Raw genomic sequence first — 21,844 nt, 5'->3', positions numbered from 1 at the left:
TTACTGTGTGAGTCGTACAGTCCTATGTTGTTTTTTATTTTTATTCTAACATATATACAACCTAAAAATTCCCCTCCTTTAGCCACATTCAAACATATAATTCAGTGCTGATAACTACATTTACAGTATATGCTACCATTACCACCATCCATTACGAAAACTTTTCCATCACCCCAAACAGAAATCCAAGTCATCCTAAACTCCCCATTCTAGCTTATTTGATCAACATTATCTCTTCAGGTTTCTTCCACATTGTTACAGAACTTCATTCCTTTTTATATCCAAGTAATATTCCACTATATATATAAACCACATTTTGCTTATCCATTCATCTATTAGTAGATACTTGGGTTGCTTCCATCTTTTGGCAATTCTGAATAGTGCCACTTTGAACATTGGTGTGTAATAACTCTTCAGGACCCTGCTTTTATTTTGTCTATATACCTAGAAATGGAATTGCAGGGTCATACAGTAAATCTATATTTAGCTTTCTTTCTACAGTTACTGCTTTGTACAGTAACTGCTACATTTTACAGTCCCACCAACAGTGATACAGTGTTTCCATTTCTCCACATCCTTTTGAACAATTGGAATTTTCTATTGCTTTTTTAAATAGCCATTCCAGTAGTACCTCATTGTGGTTTTTGATTTGCATTTCCCTAATTGACTAATGATATGGAACAGATTTTCAGTGCTTTTTAGCAATTTGTATAGCTGGTTTGGAGGAAGGCCTCTTCATGTCTTTTGCTCATTTTTAAATGGGTTGTTTTTCTTTTTGTTGTGAACTGTAGGATTCTTTATCCTGGGTATTAAACCGTTATTGAATAAGTGGTTTCCAAATATTTTCCCCCATTCTGTAGTTTGTCTTTTTACTTTCATGATGAAGTCCTTTGAAGCACAAAATGTTTTAATTTTGATGAAGACTCATTTACCTATTTTTTTTGTTTTGTTGCTCATGATTTTGGTGTAAAATCTAAGAAACCATTGCCTAATACAAGGTCTTGAAGATGTCTTCCCTTTGTTTTCAGCTAGCAGGTTTATATTTACAGCTATTATATTTAGGTCTTAGATTCATTTTGAGCTAAGTTTTGTGAATGAGCATGAGGTAAGGGTACACCTTCAATATTTTACATATGGATATCCAGTTTTCCCAGCACTGTTTTTTGAAGAGATTATTCTTTTCCAATTGAGTGGACTTGGCGCCCTTGTCAAAAACCTATGGGTCATAGATGTAAGAATTTATTCCTGAACTCTCGTTTCCACTTGTTTATGATTCCATTGGTCCATGGTTCCTTGAACCAAAGCCATGCTGTTTTGTTTGCCATAACTTTGTAATAAGGTTTAAAATTGGGACATGTGAGTCCTCCAACATCATTCTTTTTCAAAATATTTTGGTGCTTCAGGACCCCTTATCCTTCCAAAAAATGTTAATGCTTGATCTTTCCAATTCTGCAAAGAAAGCTGCTAGAATTTTTATTGGGATTACATTGAATATGTTAATCACTTTGGATAGAATTGGCATCTAAATAATATTAAGTCTTTGAATCCATGAACATTGAAACAATCTATTTAAGTAGGTTTTTTTATTTCTTTTAGTAGTGTTTTGTAGTATCCCTTGCATCCTTGTTTAAATTTATTCGTATACATTTAATTCTTTTAGTTGCTCTTGTAAATGTAATTTCTTTCATCTTCAGGTTTTTCATGGCTACCATGTAGAAATACTGTTCAGTTTTTTGTTGTTATTGGAATATTTGGTAAAATTTACAGGTAAAACCACTGGAACCTGGTTGTCAGACTTATGATTACTGATTAAATCTCTAACTTGTTACTAGTCTCTTATGGTATTCTCTTTCTTCATGGGTCAGTATGGATACTTTGAATGTTTCTTGCATTTTCCATTTAATCTAGGTTATCTAATTTGTTGAGTATACTTGAACAGAGTATCCTCTTATAATCCTTATTATTTTTGTAGAATCAGTAGTATTGTCCCCCTTTTCATTTCTTACTTTTTTTGCATCTTCTTTTTCTTTTTCCTTGTTAGTCAAGTTAAAGGATTGCCAATTTTATGGATCTTTCAAAGAACAAACTTTTGGTTTTGTTGATACTATTTTCATCTCCAGATATCTCCTAATTTCCCTTGTTATTTCTTCTTTAACCTTTTGGTTGTTTAAGAGTATATTGTTTAATTTCCATGTGTTTGTGAATTTTCCAGTACTTTCTCTGTTACTGATTTGGCTTCATTTCATTGCAGTCAGAAAAGATATTTTGTATGACTTCTATATTTTTTAATCTACTGTCACTCATTTTGTGACCTAACATGTAGTCTACTGGAGAAAAAGCCACATGAATTAGAGAAGAATATGTATTCTACTTCTGTTGGGTTAAGTGTTCTATATATGTCTGTTAGGGCTAATTGATTTTTTTTTATTATTATTATTTCTCTCCCTCCCCCCCCCCCCCCAGTTGTCGTTCTCTGTGTCCATTTGCTGCGTGTTCTTTTTTGTCCGCTTCCGTTGTTGTCAGCGTCATGGGAATCTGTGTCTCTTTTAGTTGCGTCATCTTGCTGCATCAGTTCTCCGTGTGTGCGGCACAATTCCTGGGCAGGCTGCACTTTCTTTCGTGCTGGATGGCTCTCCTTACGGGGTGCACTCCTTGCGCATGGGGCTCCCCTATGCGGGGGACACCCCTGCATGGCAGAGCACTCCTTGCACGCATCAGCACTGCACATGGGCCAGCTGCACACAGGTCAGGAAGGCCTGGGGTTTGAACCGCAGACCTCCCATGTGGTAGACGGACGCCCTAACCACTGGGCCAAGTCCTCCTCCAGGTCTAATTGGTTTATGGTACCATTCAAGTCTTTGATTAATCTCTGTCTAGATGTTCTATCCATTATTAAAAGTGTATTTAAATTTCCTACTGTTAATGTAGAGTCATCTGTTTCTCCCTTCAAATCTGTCAGTATTTGCTTCATAGATTTTTGGGGTCTGTCTAGTTTCTTTTCATTTCAATTTGTTGAACTCACATAAGCATTGCTTATAGGCAAATCTAGTGGTTATGAACTTCCTCAGTTTTTATTTATCTGGGAATGTCTTAACCTCTCCCTCAATTTTGAAAGACCATCTCACCATTATAACATACTTGGTTGGCAATTGTTTTCTTTCAGTGCTTTAAAGATTTTTTCCTCCTGCCTTCTTGTCTTCATGGCTTCTGATGAGAAATGTTTCCCTAATCTTATTGGGACACCATTGTGCATAACAGATTGCTTTTCTCTTGCAGTTTTCAGAACTCTCTCCTTGTCCTTGGCATTCAACAGATTGACTGCTATGTGGCTCTGTGTGGTTCTCATCCTTTTTAGGTTCATTTGACTTCTTGAGTGTGCATATGCATGTCTATCTTGAAATTTGGGAAATTTTCTGTCTTATTTCTTTGAATATTCCTTCTGTCCCTTTCTCTCTTCTGCTTCTGGGACTCCCATAGTGCATATATCTTAGACTTTGTTTGCTTTTTCCATTCTTTTTGTTTCTCTTCCCCAATCAAATTTATTTCAAATTTTTTATCTTCATGTTCACTGATTCTTTCTTCCTCCAGCTCCAATCTGCTGTTGATACCCTCCAGAAAATTTTTCTTCTCAATCATTATGATCTTTAACTCCAAAATTTCTGTTTGGCTCCTTTTGAAAATTTCTGTCTCTTTATTGAGATTTTCATACTGTTCATTCATTTGTTTCCTTGTATGTTTAAGTTCATTCTCTGTGTTTTCCTTTATTGCCCTCAAAATATTGAGCATCATTTTTTAGTTGTTTTCTGGTAGATCCAAATTATAGTCTTCTATGTTGATGGTTACTGGATTTTTAGCTTGTTCCTTTCCATGGACCATTATTTCCTATTTCTTTGTTTGTCTTGTAATCTTTTATTGCAAGGTGTGTGTGTGTGTGTGTGTATATATATATGTGTGTGTATTTTAAAGTGTTAACTCTAGTTACTATGGTAACTCCAGAAAATGGCCAGCATTCCACAGTGGAAGCTGGATTGACTCCATGCTATGCTGAAGAGGGGCTGGAGAAGGGCCAGGCCAGCAAGGGCACCAGGAGCCTCTCCATCATTTCTGAAAGCTGCATTTCCTTGATTCAGCACTTACCCAGTTACAGCAATCCTTTACCTGTTTTCTGGAATTCTGAGGAAGATGGTACTGCCAATTTTTGCTAAGTGTGCAAAGGTTCTGTGGGGGAACAGCATCCTAGAGCTTTTTTTTTTTTAATCCCCCCCTCTTGCAACTTTTTGCGTGCTGTCTGCTCTGTGTCCATTTTGCTGTACATTCTTCTGTGTCTGTATTTATTTATTTTCCCCTCCCCCCTTGCAGCTTGCTTGCTGTCTCTCTGTGTTCATTCGCTGCTGGCTCTTCTGTGTTCTTGCTTGTCTCCCTTCTTTTGTTGCATTACCTTTGCTGAGTCAGCTCTCCATGGCATCTGTGAGTTGGGTGGCTCCACAGTGTGCAGGCGAGCCTGCCTTCACAATGAGGCCCCAGGACACAAACCAAGGGCCTCCCATATGGTGGATGGGAGCTCATCTTATTGAGCCACAGCTACTTCCCCCTAGAGCTTCTTAGTATATGGCCTTATTCATCAACCAGAACTTAATAATTATATATTTTGATACAGTAATTATTTAGAACTATGTCTTAAAATTTCCAAGCACGTAGGTCTTTTTTGTTTCTTTTTTTGAAAATTGATTTCTAACCTAATTTCATTGTGTTCATAGAATGTGATCTATATGATACCATTTCTTTGTATTTGTTGAAACTTTCTTTTGGTCAAGTATATACCAGATTTTATCAGTATTTTCCATTGCTTGGGAAAAAAGGTATATTCTGTACCTTGTTGGTGCAAGCACAATTTGTATGATTCATATCTTCAAAAGTCTTACTAATATTTTGTTTGTTTGATCTGTGGCGCTATGACAAAGAACAGTGGAAATCTGTCCTTATTCTTCTGTTAATTTTTACTTTATAAATTGAGGCTGTTTTATTAGGTACATTTAATTGTAAAATTGCTAAATCTCATTAGTAAATCAAATTTTTATCATTATTTAGTAGCCCTTTTGGTAACTAATAATGCTTTCTTCATTAAAGCTTTTGGTTCATTATTCTTTTGTTGACATGATTTTTCATACTTTCATCTTTTCTGCATTACTTTATTTTTGTATGTCTTCTAAATAGCAAAGTAAATATTTAATTGTCCAGTTTGACAAATTCTGTTTTTAATTAGTGCATTTTCACTTGTCACAATATTGATAGAAGTAGATCTATTTCTACCATCTTATTTAGGGGTTTCTCTTTTGGTTGATGATTCATAAGTTTTTTTTCTTCTTTCTTGCCCCATTTATTTGTTGAGATTATTTTTTTCATTATTTTTTCCTCAATAGTTTACATTTTCCAACAGTGCCACTTGAGAATTTACCTTGTATATTGCTGAGATTTTAAAGTCTTATACTAATCATAAAAGTTCCCCTCCTTCTACACAATGCAAGGAACCTTACAATATTTTACTCCAGTCACCCCTTCTCTAGATTACATGCTTGTATTTTGGGGTATTATTTGTCTAAAATGTTCAATTGAGAATGCTTTATTCAAGAAAGCATTTTCCCTTGCTTTTCCTTGGTACTAGGGGATGCAATGGAAGCAATTTTATTTTCTCATCTGGAGCTTCCTTGATTCTACCAAGTATGCAGCTTCATGAGGGCAGCCTATGGTCTCGTCCCTGGAAAAGAGCTCTAAAGCCTCCATGGTATCAACATTTTCCCCCAGGCAGCCCTAGTATTCACATTCACCTGTTGTTTGGGTTTATCTCCTGGTTCATTTTTCATTTTGCTGCCCAAGGAGTAATGTTCTTTTTTCTTCAAATACAGCAGAATATTCAAAAGTATGTCTGCTGTATTTTATGCAGCCTTTAGGTGTTTTGTAGCAGAGGGCTTTCTGGAGTATCAAGTCGGTCCACTATGTGTCTGGAAGGAGAAGTAGCACAATCAGTTTGCATTTTGAAAGAAAAATTATTTGGACATCTCTAAGGAGAATGAATTGAAGGTTCATTAAAAGTCTAGATGATAGACATCATGTCCTCAATTAAGGCAGCAGAAATGGAGAAAAGGGAATCAATAAAGGAGCTATTTAAGAAATAGAATAGAAAATTTGGTGCAGTATGGGAATAATGGAGAGGGAAGAGACTAAAGTAATTTCAGATTTCTGGCTTGAGTGATGTTAGTGGCATTCTCCAATAGAAGAAGTGTCCAAACCGGCGGGGGCGGATTCCAGGGACCTGTGGGAAGAAGTGGGGGCAGGCGTATGAGAAGAATGGAGGCAAGACAGGATTCTGATCAAGCCTCGTTTATTGGGGGTAGAACAAGGGGATTTATACTGAGCGGAGGGAACGTGTCCACAGGTAGTGGGCTGATCTTGCTGGTGGCAGACGTCCAAGGAGGGGATTGGCTCAAAGTTCGTGCCGGGTCTGCAGAGTTTCGCGCCTTGCACATGCGTGCTGCTGTGGTTACCAGAGTTCTGGCGGGAAGGGGAGAATAAAGAAACAAGGAGGAAGAAGAAGGAAATGGAGGGGCAGGGCTGAGGTAGTTGTGAAATCCGCCCATGTTGTTGGAGGCTGTAAATAGATTTCACAGCGGGTGGCTCCCCACAAAGAAGCGTAAGCAGAAGAACAGATTTGGGGTTGGAGCAAGGTTGCAAAATGATTAGTTCAGTTCAGTTTCATGTGTGTTGTCTTTAAGGTCCCTGTGGAGGAGAACTTCTCATGGATATGCAGGCCTACAGCTTGGGAAGGGGATCTAACCATGTGGGGCGGGAGAGAATGTAGCAGGAGATAAGTGCATTATTGGAGAGCATTAACATGTTAGGGATAGAGCAAGATGGGCACTGAAACAGGACTCAGAAAGAAGAGTAAGGGAAATAAGCAAAAACCAGATGAGTGGCTCTTGACATGATAAGAGTATTTTAGCCTAAATGAACAGTCAATAGTGGGTCAGTGACAGGAAAGCAGTTTACCTAAGCTGGCAAGTGTCCATGGCTTTAGCAGTTTAGAGGTGAGGGCAAATGGGTTAGTTGAGAAACTAGATTGCTGTGAGTGGAGAAGTGGGTGGTGAGGATGTGGCAATTCTCTAGTATTAACCCCTGTTTCGGGCAGTTAGGTCATTGATTGTGAAGGGAGAGAACGAGATAGAGTGGTAACTAGAAGGGACGAATAAAGCATTCAAGGGTGAGCCTTTTTGCTTATAAACTGAGAGAGAGTTGAGCATTCTCAGATGTGAGGAGGTCATGCAGTTAGGGAGGAAAAGGCCAAAGGTGTAGATAATTTAAGGGAAGTGAAGTCCCAGTGGATGGTAAAGAAGGATATATGCTTTAAATTGCTCCTTGGAACACACCAAAGTGTAATGACATTCAGCCTGGTTCTTGGGAGGCTTGTACTTAGAAATGCTCCTGCTGCCTTAAAGTATACAAATTGGAAGATGTCAGGAAAATTTTTCTCTCATACATTTAGTTTACGAGTCCATATGGATCACTGGTCTCATCAGTCCCTGCCCATGTCCTTCGTAACCTAAGACCGGGACACAATTGGTACTTTTACCAGCAGTCATTGCTTAGGAATTTTAATTTTACAAAATGAATTCATCCTTTGTGGAAAAGGCATTTATGAATGCAGATTATAAGAGTACAATGGCAGAAATTCAACAACAACCATGATGAGAGTTCTGTGAAAGTGCAGAAGTAGGGAAATATCAGTTATTGTTATTAATTAATTATTAGTTAGCAAATGTTTTGTCTAAATAATTTTTACGGTGGTACCGGGGATCGAATCCAGGTTCAAACTCATATATGGGAAGAAGGCACTCAACCACTGAGCTACACCCACTCCCCTAAATATTTTTTATCCTGCAAAATTGTAATGACTTTCTTCTGATTTTGTGGCAGCATCCCACCTTCCGATTACTTCTCCAGCCTATCTTGTACCACGCACTTTGTCATCATCTCTCTTCTAGCCAAACTGGTCTGTTGCTCACGGGTCCTTAGGTGTCCCCCAGGTTGCCAGCTGCCTCAGTGCCTTTGTACACTGGGTTCGCTTTTCCTGGAACCCTCTCCCGACCTGCCCTCTGTTTCAGGTTCCACCTAATTACCTCCTGCTCATCCATCACATCTGAGTTCAAGTATCATTCCCTAACTGATTTTTTGCTAACTTGCCAAACTAAGTCAGATCCTTATACTTTTGCCCTTCTTAGAGCTTATCACCCTAATTGTATACTGATTGTCTGTGTTTTCATTTTTATGCCTTTCCCTACTGTAACCTCTATTAGGGCAGGCACAATTTTTGTTTTGCTTACGTTGTATCCCCAGGACCTGGCCAAGTGCTCAATAAATATTTGTTGAGTAAGTGATTAAATGCCTTTGGACCATTTGATTTGCAAATTTTGTAGGTAATTTGGGAGGCATATTGTGCCACCACTTAAGTGGATTTCATAATTACATGTTCTTAATGAATCAAATGTAATGATTTTCATTGCCTTCAGGAAGGCCCTACCTAACCAGCAAGATTGCATCATTATACATCATAGAAATTAATATATTAAAACATTGAGATACCATTTTTATGTTTAAAATTGAAAATTATTGTAACAAGTGGTAAAGATCACAGTTGATAAGGTTGCAAGAAAATTAATAATTTTATGCACAACAGATGAAAAAGCTTTTCTGAAGAAGCAATTTTGCATTATGTATCAGATTCCTTGAAATAATCATACCATGTAACCTAGCAATTCCATTTTCAGAAATTTAACACAAGGAAACAGAGTTTAACAATATATAGTTTAAGATTAATTATTGCAGCACTATTTATGGGAGGAAAAAGTTTATTTCTGCCAATGAAGAATTAGATAAATTATAGAACATCAATATAATGAAATAGTCTTCCATTATAATGTATGTACTAAAATATTTAAATACTGTTAGAGAACGTTTACACTTCATCAAATGAAAGAAGCAGATTCTGAATCAGAACATACAGTATGTCTGTATTTATAAAAAGGAAGCCTAGAATGATATTTACAAAATGGTATTACCAGTTATTTCTGAATGAAATATTTATAGCACATTTTTATTATTATTTTTGTGCTTTCTGAATTCTCCCTCCTAGATTGTGATGTCTGTATGGTCCTTTTATTACAATATATGTTATGTTTTAAAAAATGATAGTTATTAGATATGGGACAGAGAATAATACTTATATCAGAGAATACACCAACCTTAATGCTCTTTATTTTTATTTTAAATTCTTCTTGATATTTTGTTTCTCTTAAATTGTAGAACTGTGTACAGCAATGATTTTAGTTTGGGTTAGTCAAGAAATTGTTTTTGTTTGTTCGACCCCAGGAAAAGCCAGTTATTAACACCATTTTTGTGCTATACCTGTTCATCCCCACAAATTAAAAAACGAAGTCACCAAGATATATCTTCATAGTGTCAGATTATTGCTTTCTCTATAAAAGTAGTTACCCTTTTAAAACCTCCAAAGTTAATAGAATGTAGTAAGAAATTTAAATATAAAAAGGATTAGGAGGGAAGAGTGTTTGGGAAATGAGAAGAATATAATTTTAAATTTTCATCTTCAAAATATTTTCTCATAGAAAATCTTTTGTTTTCCTATCTCAATGAAAGTATGAGGACAGAATTAATTTCTTCTTCTAGATACTTAAAATTTCAGAAGTAGTTAAAGGATACTCCTATGTAACATATGACCATCCAAACAATATATCTTTTTGATTGAAACAATAGGAGGTATTATAGGTGAGGAAACAAAAATAAGAAGGGATTGTTGTTTTCTCCCTCATCATCTTCCATCATTTCTTATTCTCGTGCTGTGACTTCCCCTCCTTTCCATTCTGTTCACAAATGGATATTGGTGGGAAATGCATGAAGTGCAAAGTGACTTTTACCTGCTGTGCTGCAGGCAGAATAGACAATTCAGAAATACCACCCTCTAGGTGTCTCTCTCCTTTTCACTCTTTCTAGAAAAAGCTAAGATTTCCTCATAGGAAAGGGCAGGTGAAAGGAAGCCTATAAGAAACTCAGAAGCATCATGAACTTGGTCATTTGCCCATTCATTGCTTGCAAAATATCATTTAAAACAACCGACCAAACTGCCAGAACAAACCTGATGAATTGAGGAAAAAAATTTTTTTTTTAAAATAAGCAAAAAATCTCTCTCATCATCTTAGCCAGAGCCAGGCTTTTCTACACAATGTTAACCCCTAGTGTATTTATTCACTCCACAAGCTTTCTGCACACTCTGTACCAGGCAATATGCTGGCTCCTAGAAATTATAAAGCTCAGGACACATTTATCCCTCAAGTATCTAAAAGCTGCCCAACTGATGAAAATGGTTGAGAAAATAACCATAGATACATTATAGCTTCCATTAAGTAATTGAACAAAATGCTCAGTATGCTAAAATTTTAGATACAGTGATTATTCTAGATCACTGTAGCAATTGTGGGGAGGTACCATGATTCAAAATTTGGGGAAATTTTGGCTAAAGAAAGTTAAGCAAGTTTCTTTACTTTTGGACTTCTCTGTGTCCTTAAAAAGTATAAAGTGCTATACACGATAAAATTCCAGGAAAGTCACATGAGGCTTATTGTATAGGAAAAAATGGGGGCCGTTTAACCCTTTTTCTTGGAGTTTATCATAGGATCATTGTTCCTTAAAACATGTTTTGGGAAATGTTGACAGCAATTAAGTCTTCTTTACACAAATTTAATCAGATGTAATTGATATTAAACACGTCAAATTGTTTTTTATTGGCTTTATAGATCTTTGAAATTTTGTATCATACTGGGAGGAAAGAAGAGTATAAAATGTGTGAACTGCAAACAGTTCAAACAAGGGAAGTGAAACTATCAAGTTAGCCTATTTCTGAGTATTTAGCCAGATTCCCTCATTGGTAATTATTTTCTCTTCTGCTCACAGGCCTATCACTGCAACCATTTTTTACTCTCTTTCCCTCATATCTTTCTTGATAAACTATAATGTAATAGTAATTTACCTTTATAGAAACTAGTTTCTGATCTGATCTCTCCCCAAGCCATCAGAGATAATAGAAAATGAATTGGCAATGCTGTTTACCCCTTTTTTTCCTGAGTTGTCTTTAAAAATCATCTCTGTCAATTTAGAACTTATGTCGTTCTTCTTACAGAAGTAATTAGTAATCATAATAAGATACCCATTATATGTAAGGGATTTTGTTTGTTTATTCTTAAATGCCTTAATCTGGAAGATCAATGAGTAACACAAAATATAAAATCTCTTAGTTCATGGAGAAATACAATGAAATTAATATGTCTGCATCTCATGATCTACTTTTTGGATTAATCTGCTGTTCAGAAAAGGTATTGTGCATGTGTGTATGCATGTGAGGGCTTCTCTGAAAACAGAATGTGACCCATCAGCAGATGTGAGATCAGGCTATTAAGCATCAGTGGCAGAAGGTTCTTTTGTATGAATTCTGTTTTTTAAGAATCTTTGAAGAATAATTAACAAAGACACAACTACACTTGGTGTTCAGTTGCCTTTTATTTAATACTAGAAAGAAGTTCCATGTCATAACTTGTTTGATTGTAGCTATAATTAAAAGTCATATCTACAATTAAACCATGTTTTACAATTAGTTCATATCTGAAACTTCTTACATAGAACACTCCAATTTTAATAAAATCATGTACCTTCATCTATAAGCCCCTGGAAAAAAGTGAAAATACTAAATCTTAGAACATGAAAATGCCTATCTCTTCTCATTAGACCCACTTTAATATTTAATTATCAGTCATAGAGTCTAAACTCCAGCTAATGTTCAAATCAGAAATTTGGTCTTTTATGTTAGTTTTGTGTAACTACATTTTAACGTCATGTTTTTACTAATGTCAAAGATGCATTCTTTTTATTATCTCACAAAAATTCTAAATATTTAAATAACAGTAAATTTTAAATGTAAGTAATTTCACTATAATTTAAACAATAGCAAAACACTGAAAATATTCTGCTAAGCATAAATATGTGCTAACTTTTGTTAGTTTTTAACCCTGAATACTTAACTACAATTCCTCCTTCTGTTTGCTTTTCACAAAATTTCCTATTTTACCTACTGTCAGATGATACTTTGGAGTGTAAGAGACGGGTTCAAGTCCAGACTCCTACCCTTAACTGCTTGTCCTTGGAGAGTAACCTAACATCCCTGAGTCTGAGCAGACTCCTCCCTGGAAAATGGAGAAAGGATTGCTGTGAGCATTCTGTGTTATTATGCATATAACACAGCTAACAGAGCACCAGATGCGTACTTAGAATTCAGTAATTGAAAGCTGCTATTTTTGTTTTAATAATGACAAGGAAGGTGGTGATGACATGGGAAGTTTTTACATTTATTAGAAAGAATTGTTGCAGAGGTCCTTGTTGACTTTAGACTTGACTGCAGTTTAAGTCACTTAACAATTTACATATTTACATATAGAAGAACATTTTATATATCTAATATTCAATACCTGGTATGGTATATACACTGAAATAAGGACATGTAAATAAGGGAAAGTCCAAAACATTATATGTTTTATTTAACCTATCAGATTTGTACCTCATAATAGCAATTAATGCAGTAAAATGACAGTCCCTCACGATGTATGACCATTTTGATCTTAGTGAAGGTTGACACAAGTAGTGTTCTCCCAACTTACCTTTCTCACTTGCCATTACCCAAACCCCGGACTCTATTCAGTCAGGTGTATGATGTGCCCCAGTGACGTTTACTATGGCAGGACTATTTACTTTCTCACTATGGATCATGATCTTGTTTGATGGATGAGCCGAACAGTAGGATTCATTCAAATCTAACCATGTGGCATCTGTCAGAGAGCTAAACCAAAGGATTGTGTCAGTCATCAGAGCAATAAAGATAAGTTATTCATTCTTTCTCAAGTTTGCATAGGAATGTTTGGTGAAGTAACCACTTCAACTTTATGGGGTGAGATTTTATTGCAGTCTCTGTAAATAACATAATTTAGGTATAAATTTTGTCTGAATGCCCAAATTCTAAATTAATGATCAATATAAATCTCCTCAGTTGAACTTTTGTAATTATTGTCAGTGTGTGTCCTTATTATTTATATGAGGTAGCAGTCTGGGTTTAGTGCTAGCATTTGCTCAGTGGGAGTTAACTCTGAAGTAATGTATGAAATATCAATTATTACGAACAATTGAGATTAGCTCTTAGTTCATTACTTTATCATTTATACAGAATGTTTTCTTTTCTCCTTCCTAAAAAATTTGAAAGGCCAATATTTTGTGCTTTGTTTTTCTCTAGTTAACATTCCACATGCATTCTGATGGAATAAATGTAATTAATGTATTATTCTAAATATGAAATTAAATAAATGATACTTCCCAATTTAGGACTGTAATATAATTGTGAGAAATATTTTCAAAGCATAAATTCTAACAGTATAGAAGTGTCTGCAGTAACAAATTATTTACTGTAACATAGAAAAAGTCCTCAGATTTAATTGATACTTTGATTTGAATAAAAGGTCTTTATGTCAGTATGATTCAGGTATAACTTTAAAATTAATTGCTTTGGGGAGTGGGTGTAGCTCAGTGGTTGAGTGCCTGCTTCCCATGTGCAAGGTGATTCCCAGTTCCTCCTAAAATAAATAAATAAGTAAAACGAAAATTATTTGCTTTGATTCTAATTGACTAGTTTACATGCATCAAAGATATTTGCATATACATACACACACTCACATATTTATATCAACAGTGGGAGAATCAAATAAAAATCTTGTTGGCAAAGTTATTTTAACCATTCATTTTTCTTTGTTTTCCATAACCTCTGTTTCTACCTGTTTTGCACATAAATCTCAAAAATTTGTAAATTAGAATATAAATGCAAAAGTCTTTGGGAGTTAAAATGAAATCCTTAAAGAAATAAAGCTAATAATGGAATAAATGATTGTAGCTAATAAGGGAATAAATGATTGTTGCTAATTATCATTCTGTACAAAAAGACCCATTTTTTTCTTGAAATATATAAGCAGGTTTTGAAATGAATATGATTAATACATCTTTTTTTCCTGTATTAGCAGGGATGAACAGTTAAAATTTATATGTTCAAAATTTTAAATGATTGCTGTACAACCCAGTACTTAAGGTGATACAGAAGAAATTTTAAGTCCCTGCTATTAGATATATTTTATATTTTTTAATCTAATCTTAGTAAAAGAAGGTTTTTGCCCAGTCATCATAGTTATTTTTAAAAACCTTAATGGAAATTTGTATTGATTCTAAAGGACTATTTGGTTAAGCATAAAAATCTTACCTAGTTAAGAAAAACTAGTCTGTCTTCTCTTTATATATTTTTATTCAAATATTTATTCTAGTTTATATGGCCACATACTTAAACAAAAAGCAGTAGCTCAGTAAACCTATAAGTTTATCCAAATTTCTGTTTCTTACAATTAAAATAGTCTTAAATTTCATGTTAGCTTTATTTTTATTTGGAATAGAAGTGGTTAAGATATTTTAGCTTGCATTCAATATATTTTTATAATATCTCCCTTCAGGGGGTATTCATTTAATTGGTTAAATGTTTGGTACCATTATAAATCACTTTTCACAGCCATTTTCAAGGACTAGCCATTGTTTTCTGTAGATCTGGAAAATATTTATTGTAAGCCTTTACCTTGAAGGCTGTCTAAAAGAGAATAATTCCATTCCATTTATTCCAGGTCAAAATACAAAGTAAATGGCTATAAATATCTCCAATAAACTTCTGCTATAGATCCACAACTAATACACTCTGGACCAATATCCCTTTTAATTATTTGGGTTTTTCAGGGTAAAGCAGGTCTGATTCTGATTAATATGCATTATTGTAGCTGTATAAACCTGACATTAAAATGGTTTAAAATTTTACCATCTTTGTGCTCCATAGTATATAAAAGAAAATGTTCTATCAAATATAAATGACTAATTTTGATTTTTTTTTTCAGGCCCGATGGAATTGGAACTGTTTCAATGGAAGAAAAAGAGAGGTTTGAGGAGATAAAAGAGAGACTGTCTTCCCTTTTAGAAAACCAGATAAGTCATTTCAGGTATATAGTCTGCTCATTAATGTGTGAGTGTTTGCTACTTCACTCAACTCTCCAATCTCCTACAAATTATTCATGATATCTTTGTGCTACTACTCAAGAAACTATCATTAGCTCCCCACATAGTATGATCCAAATTCCTTATGCTTACATTCAAGGCCTTCTGTGGTCTGCCATTCAATTTCTACTACTCAATTAGGTAAGCTCCTTCCCCCTATAATATCTGTTCCACCCGTCCCCCTGGTGAGTACCTTCCCCCCCCCCCTATATCTAAATTCTACCTCCAGGCAAGGAAACTCTCAAGTCCTACCTCCACAGTAGAACCTTTCTTGAACCTTTCTTGATTATTTCAGCAGAGTCTGAAGTCTTCTGGTATTTTTTGTCTGTACTCTCTACATGTCATTCATGATATATGATATACATTGCTTAATTTGTGATATATCTGCCTATCTTCATTCTGGAAGAACAAGATTCACAGCACCCAGCATAGTTCCTAGCTCAACAATTACTAACTGTTGACACTAAGAAACATTTGCAGACTGAAAGGTAAAGATCTTGATAGTATTTCTTTTTGCAATTATAATTCAACAGATTGTAATTGTTAAAAACAGAAATATCATAATGCATTTTCTTTATCACTCTTATCACTAGATCCTTTAAAACGTCTCTGTCTCCATGTCATACTCATGTCTGCCAGGTTGCTGTATATGATTTGGAATCATGTTCATGTGAACTTATTGAAAAAATAAACTCAGTTATTACCCCCTCCATTAAAGCTGTTATTTAACTATTTGAACACTGTTTAGACTCTCTGAGCCTCAGTTTCCTTATCTGTAATATGAAGAGCTTAGGCACTGATTTTAAAATTATATTGAAGGAAGAAATTCTCAGAGGTTAAACTGTTCATCTATTCCTCTACATCAGTGATTTTCAAATGGGGCTGGTGCCATCAGCTTAGGGTAAATGAATGAGGGAGGGTCTTCATTGTCACAGCGCATGGGGGTGGGTGTCATTTCATGCTAGGTGTAGATAATAGTCATAGGACAAGGTCACAGTGGAGAACTGTTGTACACAAAAGGTCAATAGCACTCACAGTAGGAAACCTTCCTCTAGGTAGCTTAGCAGAATTCACTTTACAGACTTAAGATTGAATTATCTGTCAGAAATTTTTCTGAAAGTTTATAAATAAAATGAAGCCATGAAAGTGGCTTTTGCATCTGTGTTCTGCACTCGCTGTTGTTCAAAATATTGTCTCTTAGGTTGTTTAGAGTACCTTAAATTTATTTTAAGTCTTTCAATAAAGCCCATATGGTTTTCCCTTGTTTGTCATTATTGAAATGAAGCTAATCACTACATTTAATATATTAATAATTGTGTAAGTATCCGTGGTTTTTGCATCTATTTTTTCAGCTCCAAGTAATGGAAATTCTACCTCAAGCAGGTTTAAACAATAAATAAAATTATATGCTTACTTATCTGCATAAAACAAGCTTAATTCAGGAGCCCTAACTATGTTTCTTTGTGGTATTCATATCACTATCCTCCTTCATGGGTTGGCTTCGTCCTCAGGTTAGTAGAAAGAAGACCACAGAATTTCTGGGCCTCACATCCATACATGACAGAAAGAAAGAAGAGGCTGTCTCTCATGGGTCTCTCTCAACATCATGAAAAATTTCCTTAGAAGATCCTATCAAACTGCCCTAAATAAGCCAGCCATGTAGCCCATTATGAATCAATGCCAGTGGCAAGGGAAAATACAGGTACTGGATTCCTTAATCAGTCACTGACTAAGTGGGAGTTGAGGATCACCATGATTGAGTTAGACTAAGCAGATCCATCTCACCAGTGGAGTTTAGTCCCCAAACTGCCTGGCAGCTATGCATTGGTGGGCAGAGAAGAACAGTTATCCACAACAGTTATTGTTTTAGTTTCCTCTTCTTTTTCAGAATTTTTTTTCTTTATTTTTCTTTTATGCATATCTTTTTTGGGTAATTTTTCCAAGTATGTACTCAACAAACCCCTCCAACTTCTATTTCTTTGATGTACTTAGGAAAAGTATCGAAATTCGTTGGTCTAAACATTTTGGTCAACTTTTATATTCTTTTTCATGTTTGTAGACTTTGTATGTATTATTCCAGTTTTGTTTCTCCTGAGTCTATAGAATGGATAAAAGTAAATAGGGTTAAAATTAAATAGATGAAATTTCTGAGGTTCAGGAGAAATGTAAAAATCTAAGATATTAAAATTGTCCATCAAGTCTCTCCTAAGTGTTCTACCAAGTCATCTTATTTTAAAAAGAATATAAATTGCTATCAAGTAATGCTAAAGAGGTAAAAACAATACTATGAATAACTCTTCTCTGGGAAGCAGACTTGGCCCAATGGATAGGGTGTCCGCCTACCACATGGGAGGTCCAAGGTTCAAACCCAGGGCCTCCTTGACCCATGTGGAACTGGCCCATGCGCAGTGCTGATGCGCGCAAGGAGTGCCCTGCCACACAGAGGTGTCTCCTGCGTAGGGGAGCCCCACGTGCAAGGAGTGCGCCCCATAAGGAGAGCCACCCAGCATGAAAGAAAGTGCAGCCTGCCCAAGAATGGCGCCGCACACACAGGGAGAGCTGACCTAACAAGATGACACAACAAAAAGAAACACAGGTTCTAGGTGCCACTGATAAGGATAGAAGCTGTCACAGAGGAACACACAGCGAATGGACACAGAAAGCAGACAACTGGGGGGCAGGCAAGGAAAGGGGAGAGAAATACATAAAAAATAAATCTTTAAAAACAAAAAACCTCTAGGAATTTATTTATGTCCCACTGTGTTCCAAAAATGGGTTTCAAAGTGACCAACAGTATAAGATAAATTAAATTAAACATAAATGGGAACTTCTGGTTAAAGAGCATATGTCTTTGACTCAGCTTCCTCCCAGAATGTAACTAAAACAACAGAAATGTATTTTTAAGGAGGCATAATCCCACAAGATGAACTGAATAAGAAAAGAAAAAATGGCAAAAATTTTTTTTTAAGTTTTGAAGGTGAATTTTTGAAAGCAATCCTAGAAAAACTAAATCATAATCTGGCAGTGCAGAAAGCAGGGAAACTATCTAATATACATCATATAACTCCCAAAAGGCTTAGACATTGTCAGGTACCTCTAGAAATTGAGAATGAAAGAGGGTTGCTTGAAAATCTGTTTTAAAAGCATTTAGATTCCCAGATCTCTTTTGCAACTCAGGAGCCAGGCTGCTATCCATCTACAATTTTAGCAGAAAATTGCAGATACATTCCCTAGAGAGGGTAAAACTGAGATAGTATCTAGACTGGATTGGACAAATGGAGAAAATGTCAGGTACAGTTACAGGTAGAGGTTTTTTGCAGAAACAGGTTAAACAAGCATTCATGGCAGCCAGGCTTATACCTTCCAGTCATATAACAAGTGTCTTCCCCTGAGATACTGGTTATCCTTCAAGAAAAGACCTATAGAATTGGACAGTGGGACTTCCCACTGAAGCATCTCAGCCAGACTCTCTTTCAGAGAAGACCATAGTCTATAAGTACCACCCATCAGCACATAGTTTCCATTCAGCTTTTAAATGTACCACTTTTGAATATTATCAGACACCAATCATCAGACATATATAAGGAAAGTGTTTAATATGAAAGTGCCCAAAACAAGTAAGTACAAAAAGAAAAAAGCAACTTGGAAGAAACAAAGATTATACAGGGAAAAGAAAATGGAGGCAGGGAGGAGATTATCTTACTAATAGCTTTAGAAGGTTAGAGAAGGTACAGCATCTATAAAATGAAATAAGATGTTATTCAGAAAAGAAATATTCAGAAAAAAAATAGCTCTTAGAGATTGTATACAAATGTTTTACATGCAACATATAAACACACTCTTCTATATATTTATTATGGAAATTGAGTTTGTAATTAAAACCTAATCTATATAAGTTCTTTCAGAAAATTGAAGGTGGGTGAATATTTCCCAGCTCAATCTATGAGGCCAATATTATCCTGAAATCAAACCCAGACACAGACATACCAAGAAAAGAAAACTACTGAACAATATCCCTCAAGAACCATAGTTGTAAAAAGTCATAATAATTATTTAGGAAATTCAATCCAAAACTATATAAAATGTATATACATCATAATCAATGGGGTATAGTTCATGAGAGGCAAAGTTTGAATTCACCATATTAACAGAATAAAATATAAAACTATACAATCATCTCAAAAGATGAAGAAAAAGCATGACAAAACTCAAGATCTCTTATTGCTTTAAAAAAAAACTCAGCAAACAAGGAATAAAAGAGGACTTCCTCGGCCTGTTAAAGTTATCTATGGAAAACCTATAATTAACATCACACTTATGATGAAATAGTGAATGTTTTCCATCTAAGATCAGGCTCAAGGCATAGATGTCTGCTCTTACCACCTCTATTCAAACTTGTACTGGATGTTCTATTCAATACAGTAAGGCAGGAAAAAGAAATTAAGGCATCCAAATTGATAAGGAAGAACTAAAACTATCTTCATTCACAGAATACATGATCATCATGTAGAAAATTCCATGGACTCTGCAAAAAAAAATGCCACAATAATTCACAAGTTTAGAAAAATTGCAGGATACCAAATCAAGATACAAAAATCAATTTATTTGTATATACTAGCAATAAACAATCAGATTGAAATGTAAAAACAATACCATCTACAACAGCAAAAAATATGTGAAATATTGGGGATAAATTTGACCAAAGATTATAAAATGTATATAGAAAAGTTAAAAAGGCATTGTTGAGAGAAATTAAAGAAAGCCTAAATAAGGGGAAAGATATGCTATATTCATGGGTCAAAAGACTCCATATTGTAAAGATGTCAGTTGTTCCCCAATTGAACTATAGATCCAATGCAATCCCAATCAAACCCTAGTAGGATCTTGTAGAAATCAACAAGCTGATTCTGAAATTCATTTGGAGGCACAAAGCATTTACAATAGCCAAATGCCTTTTATAAAGAGAAACATTGAAAGGCTAAAACTACCTGAATTAATGACTTACTATAAAGGTATAGTAATCAAGACAGTGTGATACTGAGAACCTAGAAATTGACCCATAAACATGTAATCAATCGATTTTCAACAAATGTGCAAAAGCAACTTGCAAAGTATTTTGTTTATACAAGTAGTGCTAGAACTACTGGATGCCCAAATGCCAAAAATTAACCTTGAGCCATACCTCAAACCTGATCCAAAAATTAACTCAAAATGAATCATAAACCTCTAAAAACATAGGAGAAAAACTCTCTGTCCTTGGGCTAGGCAAGGATTATTATATAGAACACCAAAATCATTATTCACAAAAGGAAAAATTAACTTGAACTCCATCATAAATACGAACTTTTGATCTTTGAAAGACATTATTAAGGAAATAAAATAAAAACAAGGTACAGAGTGGTAGAAACTATTTGCACAATACATAACCCAGAAAGGAATTTTGTCATGAGTGTATAAAGAACTCTCAAAATGAAATGAAAAAAATAAAATTAAAAAATATATAAAAAATGAGGAAAATATTTTAACATTTTACCAAAGTCTTTTGGATGGCAAAAGGCATATGAAAAGAGGCTCAACATCATTGGTCATTAGGAAAATGCAAAAACCACAATTCTGGAAAATGGATGTAGCCCAAGTGATAAGACCTCTGCCTACCATATGGGAGGACCTGGGTTCAATCCCTGGGGCCTTCTGGTGAAAAAGAAGAGAAAGCATGCCTGTTTAGTGAGCCGGTGCCCATGCAGTGAGCCACATGCCCACACAAATGCCTGCATGGCAAACTGAGTGCCCACATGAGTGCCCACGTAGTGAGCCATTGCCTGTGTGAGTGCCCATGTGGCAAGCCAGTGCCTGCATGGCGAGCTGAGTGTCCACGCAGCAAGCGGAGTGCCTGCACAAGTGAGTCACACAGCAAGATGATGACACAACAAAAAGGCTGAAGGAAGGGAGAGTCAAGGTGAAGTGCAGCAGAGACCAGGAACTGAGGTGGTACAATTGACAGGGAACCTTTCTCCACATCAGAGGTCCCCGGAACTGAATCCTGGTGAATCCTAGAGGAGAAAGACAAGAAGACCAAAAGAGAAATACAGAAGTTTACACAGCGAATGGACAGAGACAGCAAAAAAAACAAACCAAAGAGCAGGGCAGGGGAGGGGGAGAGGGAGGGGAAAGAAAAAAAACCACAGTACTGCAGAGAAGGTGTAGCTCAGTAGTTGAGCACCTGCTTTGTATGTACATGGTCCCAGGTTCAATCCCCAGTACCTCCTAAAAAAAAAAAAATCATACTACTATATACTTATTCATATGTCTAAATTTCTTTTAAAAATGAAAGAACCTGAACATACCAAGTGTTGGCATGATATGGAGAAACTGGAAATCTCTTATACTATGGATAGGAATGTAAAGTGGTACAGCCCACTTTAGAAAATAATTTGGCAATTTCTTAAACATTTAGACACCTACCATATGACCAGGTATTTCACTGCTAGCTATCCCTAAGAAAAATGGAAGTGTATGTCCACACAAGGACTTTCATTGGAATGTTCATCCTTATTCTTCGTAGCCAAATTCTGAAAACAAACCAAGGCTCATCAGCAAGGGAAAGGGT

General features: G+C 35.5%; 1 protein-coding gene across 13 annotated transcripts in view; it reads left to right on the top strand.

Moving 5' to 3' along the window:
• The window catches only part of CADPS2 (calcium dependent secretion activator 2), a 613,932-nt gene that overhangs the window by 462,501 nt on the left and 129,587 nt on the right, over positions 1 to 21,844 (top strand). For all 13 annotated transcript variants that reach the window (XR_011648842.1, XR_009185867.2, XM_058297292.2 and 10 more), the window contains exon 14: positions 15,081 to 15,182. Coding sequence is in view for 11 of the 13 variants with exons in the window: in XM_058297292.2 (XP_058153275.1) it covers positions 15,081 to 15,182 (102 nt within the window). In the remaining 2 variants the exon portion in view is untranslated. The remainder of the gene's footprint in view (positions 1 to 15,080; positions 15,183 to 21,844) is intronic.

The sequence above is a fragment of the Dasypus novemcinctus genome, chromosome 5 (assembly GCF_030445035.2).
Source record: "Dasypus novemcinctus isolate mDasNov1 chromosome 5, mDasNov1.1.hap2, whole genome shotgun sequence".
Classification (NCBI taxonomy): domain Eukaryota; kingdom Metazoa; phylum Chordata; class Mammalia; order Cingulata; family Dasypodidae; genus Dasypus; species Dasypus novemcinctus.
Note: the sequence above shows the minus strand (reverse complement) of the source record. Positions and strands in the feature narration are given on the sequence as shown.